General features: G+C 48.0%; 3 protein-coding genes across 3 annotated transcripts; all 3 read right to left on the minus strand.

Annotated features, from left to right (window-relative positions):
- Positions 1-46: 46 nt before the first annotated feature.
- DFJ58DRAFT_727975 (legume-like lectin family-domain-containing protein) lies at positions 47-3,500 on the minus strand (the record flags this gene model as incomplete). Its single annotated transcript, XM_041385535.1, has 15 exons — positions 47-323; positions 373-475; positions 524-545; positions 600-786; positions 839-872; positions 926-1,019; positions 1,067-1,129; positions 1,181-1,228; positions 1,281-1,311; positions 1,368-1,429; positions 1,476-1,509; positions 2,476-2,679; positions 2,731-2,882; positions 2,938-3,399; positions 3,459-3,500. 15 exons carry the CDS (start codon positions 3,498-3,500, stop codon positions 47-49), a joined length of 1,815 nt encoding a protein of 604 aa, XP_041243920.1.
- Positions 3,501-7,069: 3,569 nt separating this feature from the next.
- On the minus strand, positions 7,070-8,493 carry DFJ58DRAFT_384539 (isoprenoid synthase domain-containing protein). The gene is made up of 4 exons (XM_041380140.1): positions 8,368-8,493; positions 7,837-8,310; positions 7,630-7,781; positions 7,070-7,577 (listed from the first exon to the last, which is right to left on the minus strand). The coding sequence occupies exons 1-4, from the start codon at positions 8,404-8,406 to the stop codon at positions 7,304-7,306; spliced, it is 939 nt and encodes a 312-aa protein (XP_041243921.1). The 5' UTR covers positions 8,407-8,493; the 3' UTR covers positions 7,070-7,303.
- A 1,734-nt stretch (positions 8,494-10,227) lies between these two features.
- On the minus strand, positions 10,228-11,354 carry DFJ58DRAFT_384564 (ER lumen protein retaining receptor-domain-containing protein). The gene is made up of 6 exons (XM_041380141.1): positions 11,197-11,354; positions 11,074-11,142; positions 10,860-11,016; positions 10,547-10,804; positions 10,398-10,493; positions 10,228-10,338 (listed from the first exon to the last, which is right to left on the minus strand). The coding sequence occupies exons 1-6, from the start codon at positions 11,216-11,218 to the stop codon at positions 10,302-10,304; spliced, it is 639 nt and encodes a 212-aa protein (XP_041243922.1). The 5' UTR covers positions 11,219-11,354; the 3' UTR covers positions 10,228-10,301.
- Positions 11,355-11,773: the final 419 nt, after the last annotated feature.

The raw sequence follows: 11,773 nt of genomic DNA on the forward strand, positions 1-11,773 counted from the left end.
ATTTCATTGAATCAAGTCAGAATGTACACGAGCTCGACATAATCTCTCAGAACCGCCTCCGGCTCTCATAACCCAAGCCCCCAAATGCCGAACCACGATAACCCCTCCTCTTATTAAGCGCGTAGGTTTTATACCCATACGTAGCACCCACACAGACGCCCATAAAGAGCACCAATTTGAAGATGAAGCCGAGCCATGAGCCGCCTTGCGACTCGGTTCCAGGCCTACGCGAGAACGTACCCTTCTTGCTGCCGCCGCCAAACTTGTTGCGCTGCGAATCAGAGGCCGACAGAACTGCGGACCACGTCGTCACGGAAATGACACTAAGGAGTGTGTTAGCGGGAGGCACTTGTTAGAGAACGCAATACGCACTCATGCGAATCGAATACTTCGCCTGTCATTGCGGAGATGCCGATGTATGGAGCGGAGGGAAGACTTATGTCAGTAATGCGGAAACAGTCAGACCAGCTATCCCCTGGGTGTTTGTCAGTGTTAATTCTCCGATCAAAAGATTTGTGCGCACAGGCTCGATAGTGGACCTTTACCTATCTTACAATTGCGTGAGAAAGAGTTATGGCAGTGCAAACATCCAGACGCACATCAAGATAGGTATCTTTCACGTAGGTGATCTTGAGCTTCGTGATCACGTTCGTACGACGGAAATTGGCTGAACACGAGCCTAGGCTGTTGGCCTCACCATCATGCGCTAGGTCGTAGGGCGTCTGGCCATCCCCCAACATTGCAATGACGCGGGGAAAGCCATAGGGATGCCGGGAGTTTGCATAACTGTATCATAGGTGAGAAGAGTAACATTAAAGATAATGGTTCAGTGACTCACGTGTCCAGAAAGATACCGAGCCCTTCGAAGTTATCTGGGAGAGAAATAATATCAAATCAAGGTGACCATAGTAAGACTAGGACTAACCTTTACTGCCGAAGACAGGGCCTGGTTCAGCTCGATCCTTTGTGAGCCAGATAGCCATTCCGTCTCCGTACAAGTGCGTTGATTCGCCGGTGATCTAACAACCCGTTTGGACACGCTAAAAATCAGAATATTGCCGCTTACTTTAAATTCTACCTCCATAATGAAATTGGAAGCAGTCAGTGGCATGCGTGACCAGAGCCATCCCTAATGTAAAATGTGAATTAAAGAGAGGCTCGGGCAACGTGTCTAGCGCACCATTTGAGATGGGCGAGCGCGCGCAAGACGAATGTGTTTGTTGGTGTTCTATGTGACATTAGAATACAAGAGGTCGCTTTCGAAAACTGACTGGACTCACAATGTATGCATCTGCACCGAAATCCCACCAACTGAAAACCACGTAGGTGTGAGACTGCATTTTGGGGGCATAACATCTTTGTCTCACCGATTTTGTAGGTCTTGATCAATGTATGGAGGAAATATCGAATGTGTGCGAAGCTGTATAGTCTTGGGTGGATGAAAACAATGAGATATTCTGGCTTTGCCCACTGACGGAGAAGTGAAGCAAGCCCGAAACAAAGTTGTTCCTGCTCACACGTCAGAAACGTTACGACTCACTCGGTCAATCGTTTTGTTGTTCACTGTCGTGTCCGCTTTACCGAGAACGCATGGGAGACTTGCAAAAAGTACATATGCAAGATAGCACACGGAAAAGTAGCGTATCATTGTGAACCGTGAGCTGGAGAAAGAAGTGGGGGTCTCGGAGTCGCGTGTTGTGTGTGCGGGATGCTTGCCGCAACCCGAGCTGGTTGTACAGTGTATACTCGGAAAGGTGCCGAGATGCCGTGGTCGTGGTGCCGCTATGCTTCAAAGTCCGCCGAAAATGAAAATATGTACAAGCAACATGTAACGCAGGAAAGAAATTTAAGAAGGTTTTAAGTACTAGTAGAACGACGATTCAGATGCATTAAAATTTTGGATCATGAGATGGGCACAGAAGGCTCTGTCCCTGAGTCAATTGTACAAGTATATCCACACCTCCACGACTATTTGCGCGCTCTAGTCGACATTTTGTCTTACACACAGATCAACGGCCAAAGACTGTAGTCACGGTAAGTATCAGTGAATTGATGGATCCTTGATATTCAATGTCCGTGGGTGGGATCGTGTTTCCCGCGCGAGAAATATAGCATGATTTATTTAATTCTGAGCGATCGCTGATCTTACCGAATATTAGTTTTATACAGCGAGTCCTCGAGCTTTACATACACTGAATTAACACAGATGCTAAAGTACTTCGGAAAAAATGGCCACATTCTCATAAAACCCATCGAAACTGGAAGGAGCAAGAAAAGCTCAGGGGACTGGCAATCTAATAGGGCCTGGCAGATTACATAGAGACGGGGTACTGTAAGTGGCAGCTACTCTAAGACGTTATCGACATACAGAAAGTTGATAAGTACCATAAGAAAAGTATCCATCAAGAAGACGACCTCTCCGACATAACCTCCTCTAGCTTGTATCTTCTTAAGGTCTCGTGGAATTTGACATACCCATCGAAAAACGCAACATAGGCATCATATGCCTCAGGACGACGTGGTCTCAGGAATTCGAGGACATTGTGATATGCTTGCACAGTTTTCTCGATCAGTTCACGGAGAGCGTCCTGTTTGGTGAGAGCACTAGAGGCTGCCATGAGCGACAAATAGTTTACGGAGTCGCCTTCGATCTCCTCTTTGTAGTATGACAATATATCACTGAATCATGGCAGGTTAGAAAGATTAACAGAAAATCATCAATGTACTTACTTTGTGTGGTTTATGACTATGGATAGATCCGGCATACATTGAACGTATTCCCGAAGTGGGAGTGTGGAAGGGAAAATGAAGTATCCGTACGCATCCGACAAGCCTGATAGCATCCTAGAATACAAAGGGTACGAGGGAGCCTGCGGTGAGATCTATTCACACAAAGGGTTAAAGATCGAAGTTGCCTTTATTGGAGAAATACCATACCGGCATATCTTGGGTCTCATTGTCAAGTAAAATGGAAGATATGAAGTTGAGCGCGGACGTGACAATCAAATTTGACACCGGTGCAGAATAATGGCAAGCGACCTCCCGCAAGAGCCCATCGAACGTATTCAGAACTGGATGCTCCTGCGACTGGCAATTCGCGAACCGCTCGTTGAAACGGTACACATGCGCTAAATCTTTCATGTCGTCGATGCAAGTGGCCACGGCGGTGAAGAGGCAGATCCACATCTTGGTTGCACGGTCCGGGAGGTGGCCGTAAGCGTTGGACATTATGGCCACGCCAACGGCCATGTATGGGAGGATGGCATCCATCGGATAGCCGCGGTTGATGGCCTCCTGACAGCATTCTGAGTACCACATTTCGTCCAGTGTGGTATTCTTATATTGCAAGCCGCAACGCTGATAAAATCCGGAGATGGACTGGCGGATGCTTGCTAGAACCTATGTTTGACATTGGGATCAGGACATGGACTCCAGCGTATCAAAACACAAGCACGTACTTCGCCGTCGAGGGTGGATGTGGACAGGTTGTTCATTGTCATTGTGAAACTTGTAGAGAGAGGATTGGCGAGAGAATGGCTGCAATGGAATGCATGTACCCTGTACTTATACTCTAGGACGAACGTCAAATTATTGACGAATAGGAATTCTTGTAAGCTATGCGGGCCGTCCCGTCACGCGAGACTCATCACACGACCGGGGAGTGATCGATCGTTGTACGTATACGTTGATCACTGTCAATCATAACGTGTAGGCAGTGTGTAGGCTCTCGTTAGACCGGGGACTCCGCGCTTGAGCTTGAGGCTCCGATTGCCGACAATATTAATATAATCTCTTCGGAGGCAGTAACCGGATCAGATGCTACCAGGCCCGGGCTGCAAATGAATCAAGCAGACCTGGTCCTTTCGAAGCGGCAACGTTGGGGGCTTGGAATAGGTGAGTATGCAAATAATTGTGTCTCTATCTCCAGTCTCACTTGAGGAGGGCGTAATTCTTCAGGGATTGCTTGGCTATGGTGCTATCAGAGATCAAAAGACTGCGCTCCGAGTCCGTCGACCAAGGGGAATGTGACTGCCCGAACAGTGGAAGTGAGGTCAGGAGACCGCGGTCGTCACGATGCTATCTGACGCCCAAGGTTGTTGTCCTGTTTATGGTCCCGGTTCTGGACGATAACGAGTCGGGTCTACATGATACCGGTGACCCTTGAAAAAGAAGAAGCGACTGCATTCTTTCATTTACGTAAGGTTAGACTACGGGAGAGTACACTGCTCACCCCAGGTGCCAACATGATATCAGGCATACACTTGGCACAGTCAAACAAGGCTAACACACGTACCAAACATCATCGCAATTTCTCACTCGAGACTTCCGAACACCAGAGATCTGTAAGATGCGTGTAAAAATCATGCATCTAGTAAGTAAAGCCGAGGAGTCCATGCAACTGGGTTCCCGTGAATGAAGTTCGCATTGACAAATGTCACGAACCGGCGCTCATTCGTCAAGCTAACCGCACCCTACCCCAACTTGAAAGGCCTCACAGGACTGTTCATGTGCATGAGTCTCCGTTCACAATTCGCTTCCCTCAATCGAATCAATAAAACCTAACACCCACACTAAATCCACACTGCCCAAACATAGAAAAATCGGTCCACTACTTCATCGTAGAATGTCCGCACTACCTGAGAGAGACACCCCCTCCATTGCGCACTAGGACGCGGAGCCTCATCCATACCCCACCTCATCACCGACTCCGAAGCTGTCCCCCTTCTAGTCCGCTATGTCAACGCCACCCGTCGCTTCGAGACCACATTCGCATTATCTACAAAGAAAGAACTGACTCGCATCAGCAGAAACGCGGCCATCAACATAATAATATCCATACGTCAGGATATCAAATATAATCCTCACATAACCACGCTGTGATCCACCCCTAATATAATCTCGCTTACACGGAATCTCGACCATCACGAGGATACAAGCAGAATAAAAGAACAGACGCGCCAACTCACTGACCAAATCTCCCCAACACCACATGTTCCATTAGATCCTGTAACACTCCGCAGAAGCGGACTGATGGGGGTAAGCCTCATATTAGGATATTCGCGATTCCAGAAATCAGAAGGGACACCCAGGGCCCCATAGATTAGACAGTATTGTCTTACATAGGGTTTCATCCTCAATGGACACAAATTGGAATCAAAAATAGTTCACAATGAGAATTGCGAGTATGACGGACCATATGACACACTCAGTGATCTGCTAGTTAGTGTTCGTTTGAGGGAAATATCCCAGCCCGGATACCAGAATACCTACCCTGGTAGAACCCGCATAGTCGGGTACAGCGGGCGCGGGTCGGCTGGATGCCAGCACCCGGGCGTAGCCTACTATAGTACGGACTTCGGCAACCTTTCACAGCGGTCCAGCATGTGCTGTTGTTAAGCAAGTTTGAAGGCTTCCTTGTCAAGTTGTATGGTTCATCATAAACCACAAGCTCCGCATTGTCCCCAGTGTCGACGACGCTGTGGTACACGCTGTTTATAACGATAATAGTGGCAGTCAGAGACTCAGAGTCAAACGACGTGCCAGTGATTCTAAGATTCAAACTTTCGAATCGTGTGAGAATCGCTGCCGACTCTGAACACCCCAATCCAATCCCCGTGTTAAACTAGTAGTACTACGAATGGCAGAAAGTGCATGGATGAATCGACATTGCCAGTACGCCAAATATCGAAGCCAATAATCAGGAATTCTTCCGCGAGAGTTGCGTATGGTGCAGTAGTGTCAGTACGCTGACCATCCTTGGACAGTTTGATTCACGCTCTCCACGCTGCCCCCGCTACCACCACTCGTCACCCCGAAGGGTGAGCATGATGAATGATATATTTTCTCGTTCCTCTGCTCCCCGGGGCCATACACCTTATTCCCCTTGTAGACGTCTTCAAGTTTGCGACACGAGGCACATATGTAAGTTTTCCTAACCTTTCGATATCCATATCGTGATGTTGATATTGTCTCGTAGCACACTACTAATGCCTACAGTGGAAAAGGCATAAGTTGGCGGAGCTACCGCGTCCACTTCGCCAGCAAGCCTACACTGGTTGTTGCCTCAAGCGGCAGCACGCCACCAGCATGGACATCCAATGTGATCGACAGAGCAACCCCAGCAATGCTGCAGACCAGAAGTGCCAGTGCAGCTACTAGTAACAAGACCCCCTTCTCCGTTGAACATGTTCCAGACATCGGCTGCGGTGGTTTCCGCGTCTCTCACGCATTGGACCCACAAGTTCGTCTGCTTCCAGCTCCCGCTAGGCTTTCTGTCCTTTCCAAACTTTAGTAGGTATCACCACATGTGCTGAGTATTTGAAGACACGCAACTCGATGTTGCTCTCGATAAACGACTGCCATTGTACTATGATACACAGCATTCAGATCATAGAGAAAAAATATTGTCGGCAGGTTTCGAACCTGTGCCATCCAGGAGGAACAGATTTTGAGTCTGTTAACAACTTCACCATAAGTCTTACGGTTGACGTTCAAAGGCCTCTCCATGAGCTGCCCAAGGTGCGATCACAGAGAAAAACTATTGCGAGCAGGTTTCGAACCTGCACCATGCAGGAGGAACAGATTTCGAACCTGTTAACACCCTGGCCATGAGTCTTATGCATAGGCTGACATTCAAAGACCTCTCCACGAGCTCATACCCGCTTGCATGGAGAAAAACAATTGCCGGCGGGTTTCGAACCTGCACGATCCAGGAAGGACAGATTTCAAATCTATCAACCACTTGGCTAGGACTAGTTAAGGTAAATCGTTGAGTTCAAGCTAAACATGCCAAGCGGGGAAGGCTGGCCTGACGATGTGGCTGGTTGTGCAGGCGAGAACGACTGTAGCTAACCGTAGTGTCGTGATCTGCGAATCAGTCCCACATGTACCAACTCGCGCAGCCGTACAAAGTGCGCGAACATGGGAAAAATCTGATGTTAGTGGTGGTCTTCAATGAGAATACATGTAACAGTACTTAGTGTCCTATCATCGCTTGATGACGGCCCGTATCGATGACTGTTTGTATGCATAAGCTCACACGTATATGGGCCAGCCCACATGTGAAGGTGCACGTCCGTATGATGGCCATGCTTGCGCGTGACAACCTGTAGACGGAATGTACTTGTAGTAAACCCCTCGAAACTGGAGGGAGCAAGAAAAGCTCAAGAGACTAGCAATCTAATAGCGCCCGGGAGATTATATAGAGACGGGGTACTGCAAGTGGTAAACGTGATAACTAACGCTCTACTTCAAGATGTGACCGACATACGAAAGTTGAGAAATACCATAAGAAAGGTATCCGTCAAGAAGACCACCTCCCCGACATAACCTCCTCCAACTTGTACCTTCTTGAGGTAGCATGGAATTTGACATACCCATCGAAAAACGCGACATAGGCGTCATATGCCTCAGGACGCGGTCTCAGGAATTCGAGGGTATTGTGATGTGCTTGCACGGTTTTCTCGATGAGTTCACGGAGAGCGTCCTGTTTGGTGAGAGCACGAGAGGCTGCCATGAGCGACAGGTAGTTTGCGGAGTCGCCTTCGATCTCCTCTTTGTAGTATGACAAAATATCACTGAATCGTGACAGGTTAGAAAGGTTAACTGAAAATCGTTTGATGTACTTACTTTGTGTGGTTTAAGATTATAGCTAGATCCGGCATACATTGAACGTATTCCCGAAGTGGGAGTGTGGAAGGGAAAATGCTGAATCCGTACACATCCGGAAAGCCTGATAGCAGCCTAGAATACTCGGGATATGAGGGAGTCTGCAACGAGATCTGCTCACGCAAAGGGTTAAAGATCGAAGCTGCCTTTATTGGGGAGATACCATACCGGCATATCTTGGGTCTCATTGTCAAGTAAAATGGAAGATATGAAGTTGAGCAAGGACGTGACGATCAAATTTGACACCGGTGCAGAATGATGACAAGCGATCTCCCGCAGGAGTCCATCAAGCGCATTTAGAACTGGGTGCTCCTGCGGCTGGCAATTCGCGAACTGCTCGTTGAAACGGTACACATGCACTAGATATTCAGCCCTGATCATCGTGTCGTCGATGCAGGCGCATACGGTAGTCAAGAGGCAGATCCACATCTTAGTTGCACGGTCCGGGAGGTGGTCGAAGGCGTTGGACATCAGAGCTACGCCAATGGCCATGTATGGGAGGATGGCATCCATCGGATAGCCGCGGTTGATGGCCTCCTTGCAGCATTCGGAGTACCACGTTTCGTCAATTGTGAAGTTTTTATATTGCAAGCCACATCGCTGAAAAAATTCGGCAATGGACTGGCGGATGCTTGCTAGAACCTATATTCGACATTAAAATCGGGACATGGAGGCGTATCAAAACACACAAGCACGTACTTCGCCATCGAGGGTGGATGTGGACAAGTTGTCACTCATTGCTATTGTGAAAACTTGCAGAGAGAATATTGGCGAGAGAATGGCCGCAATGAGTTGCCTGTATCCTGTACTTATACTCTAGGACGGACAAACGAGACCTATGCAGGGCCGTCCCGGCCCGCGAGACTACATAATACGATCCACGTTCAACGTTGATTCAACGTTAATCTCGTGTAGATCGGTGCAATTATTTCGTGTCCGATTGCCGACAGCGTTATACTTAATCCCTTCGGAGGCAATAACGAGATCAGAGCTATTAGATAGGCTGCTCATGAATCGAGCAGACGTGGTCCTTTTGAAGCGGCAACGTTGGGGGCTATGAGTACGCAGAAAATCGTGTCTCTATCTCCAATGTCACTTGGACAGAGCGTAATTTTTAGGGACTGCTGGGCCGCGGTGCTATCAGAGATCAAAAGAATGTACGCGGTCTGTCTCCGTCGACCAAGGGGAATGTAACTGCCGAAATAGTAGAAGTGATATCAGGATGCCTGCAGGTCATTACGATATGTAGCGGGGAAAACTCAATAGTCGTGCCAACCGGGTTCGGCAGACAACCAGAGAAGTGCGCCGATAACTTGCTGATGACCAATTCAACGTGACTGAAAGACACGCCCTAAAACAATACCATTCTTCGTCCAATAAGTTTGAATACTTGCCGGACGTTGATTCATTGACAGCTCACTAAGGAATGGCTGAGTATGAATTGTATGATAGCTTTGGGAAGAGCACCCGATCGGTATCTTGAAGTTTTAAGAGTAAGATAAAACTTTTTGACGATTGACAAAAATACATCCAGCGGTATTTGTCTCGGGGTACTGACAGACAGGCTTTCGTAGTAGAAATCACTCAATAAGCGCAGAGACTCACCTGATAACCACAGCACCTATCCTTGAAAAAGGAGGTGCGACTGTATTCTTTCAGTCAAGGTTTGACTACGGGAAAACTAGTGCTCATCCTGGGTGCCAACGTCGTGTCCTGTCAGTCAAGCAAGACTAAACACGTACCACCATCATCGCAATCTCCCAATCAAGACTTCCGAATGCAAGAAATTCGTGTCCACAAGCATCTAGTAAGTAAAGCCGAGGAGGGCCGGGCAAGTCCATGCACCCAGGGCCCCGTGAATGAAGTTCGCGTTGAGAATCGCCAGTATGACGGACCACCCTACAAGCAGCACATACTGGACTGCAGTGTGTGACTTCACTGCATATGAACGTCGCAGGATGTTCGTGGTCTTGTCGGAGGGTACCGTGTCCCTGATTCGCTGTTCAACGTTCAACCGTAGCGAACTTGCGGAGGTTACTGTTTGAAGCAAGTTTGAAGGCTTCCTTGTCAAGTTGTATGGTTCACCATAAACCGCAAGCTCCGCATTGTCCCCAGTGTCAACGATGTAGTACATGCAAGTACTGTTTATGACGATAGTAGTACTGAGTGGGGGGATTAGCCTCCAGGGGCTTCTTTCCCTTTTCTAGTCCTTATCGTATCTTGACACCTTCCACACTATACTATGTTGTCTCTACCGGTGTCGTTGTCACCGGGAGCATCTTTCCGTCTCGGACAAGTTTAGCCCACTTGATGTTTTCTCTACCTCAGCGTTGCTTTCACGTCCCACTGAGACCTTGTGCTAGCTCTTTACTGAGAAATGGCAATGGATGCTCGGCCGATCTGTACTGACGCCTATTCAGCCGAGGCACGTGACATGCTTAGGCCATTATTACATGTCATCATCATCATCATCATGATTCATTAGCCAGTGACTCAAATATCTCGTTTGCTATCCATTGCAAAATTCTATGGTCTCCGAAGCATGCATGTGCATGAATGTCCAAGAGCGGTTCGTAATAGGCAAAGCTCTGATTAATGACATGTCGGACTCTGATAGACCAAAATATGCCAACTCATGCTGGAAGCTCGAACTTCTGGCCGTGGAGGACTCTGGGAATGATATCATAGGTAAGCATACATTTGGCGCAGGAATTGCGTATAAGACCCACTTTGTAAAGTAGACGTAGAAGAAGTCGAGGTAAAGCCCGGTTTGCACCAGTCCAGCTGTGACAGCTATGGGATCTATCAAGTCCTCCGTAAAGTATCTGGAGGGCAAAATCGTTCGGTCACGAACAAAATCTATTAGATGCGTGCGTACCTATATATCCAGTTGGGAAGGTACAGAGCACGATAAAGACCCAGAGCAGCCAGGTAGTGCGTTGTAATTGTCTCCGCCTCGCCAGTACGCTGCAACATGAACAACTGGGGGAAAATGGCGACAGATTCAAGATATATGGAGAATGTCCAGAGGATTTCGGTCGGCTCGAACGCGTAGTTGAATATCAGCGATAGAAAGAAGGATGGCCCAAGGAGGTATTCAATTTTGAACGTGTCAATGGAGGGGTCATGCGTTGGACTGTCAAAACCAAGGTCAATATTCATACAAAAGGCGGACACTAGCGAGTACGCACCGGAAACGGTACTTCATGAGGTAGAGGATGTAACAACTACTGCTAATGAAGAATAACTTCATCACCAAGTTGTAAACAGATACCCAGCGGAATAGCAGGTCGACGTAGCGTGTCACGAACACGAGGGCGTAGAGAGCCTGTGTCTTGAAGGAAATACCTAGTAGACATGTCACGTCTGAGCAAGGACAAATAAGTTAATCCAAAGCAAACCCACCCCTGCATGACCTGGTCTTCTGAATCTTTTGAATAAGGATGAATATAGAGGCCAAGTGGGCCAAATCCCCTACACCCACGACCCGTTAGCTTTCCAGACAACTTTCACAACGCGAATGCGAACCAAACAACCGAAAAATATTCATGTTTTGACGTGTCCACTTCTCCTATATCCTCCAACAACGTGCTGCAGTTCTCCAAATGATGGTCCTGAAATTTGAGCGTCGTGGAGATAGTGCAGGAGATCAACGTTTGCCGACGTGTTCAAACAGTTGCTTGCACGAGGTAAAAGATTCGCACGCTAGGTTTCTCCTTCAGTCCAGCGCTACACAGGGTGTCCCGCCAAGTACCTTTATTTCATGCTGGACGACAGCTTATAGGCTTATAACCTCGTATTATTGACGACAAGAGTTTCTCTGGCTAGCACCTCGGGTCCACATAGATAGGCAAGTGGTCATATCCCTCTCTTGTTTGCGACGATGTCCTAGTAAAAGGGTCGACCTTGACCGTAATGCGCCCTGTCCTTGGTTCTTGAGCCCAAAAAGTGTCTGTTTCCCATTGCCTTGCCCAAACTTACCGCATTGCATTGTAAGGCCAGACCAACATTCTGTGGCTCTCATTGGCTGGCGAGACTGAAAGACCCACAGCTCGCTAGCAAAGGCAGAGCCGTCACTTCGCAGTCATTTGTATCTTTTGCAGTC

Source organism: Suillus subalutaceus (assembly GCF_016647625.1).
Source record: "Suillus subalutaceus strain FC151 chromosome Unknown DFJ58scaffold_53, whole genome shotgun sequence".
Taxonomy (NCBI): Eukaryota; Fungi; Basidiomycota; class Agaricomycetes; order Boletales; family Suillaceae; genus Suillus; species Suillus subalutaceus.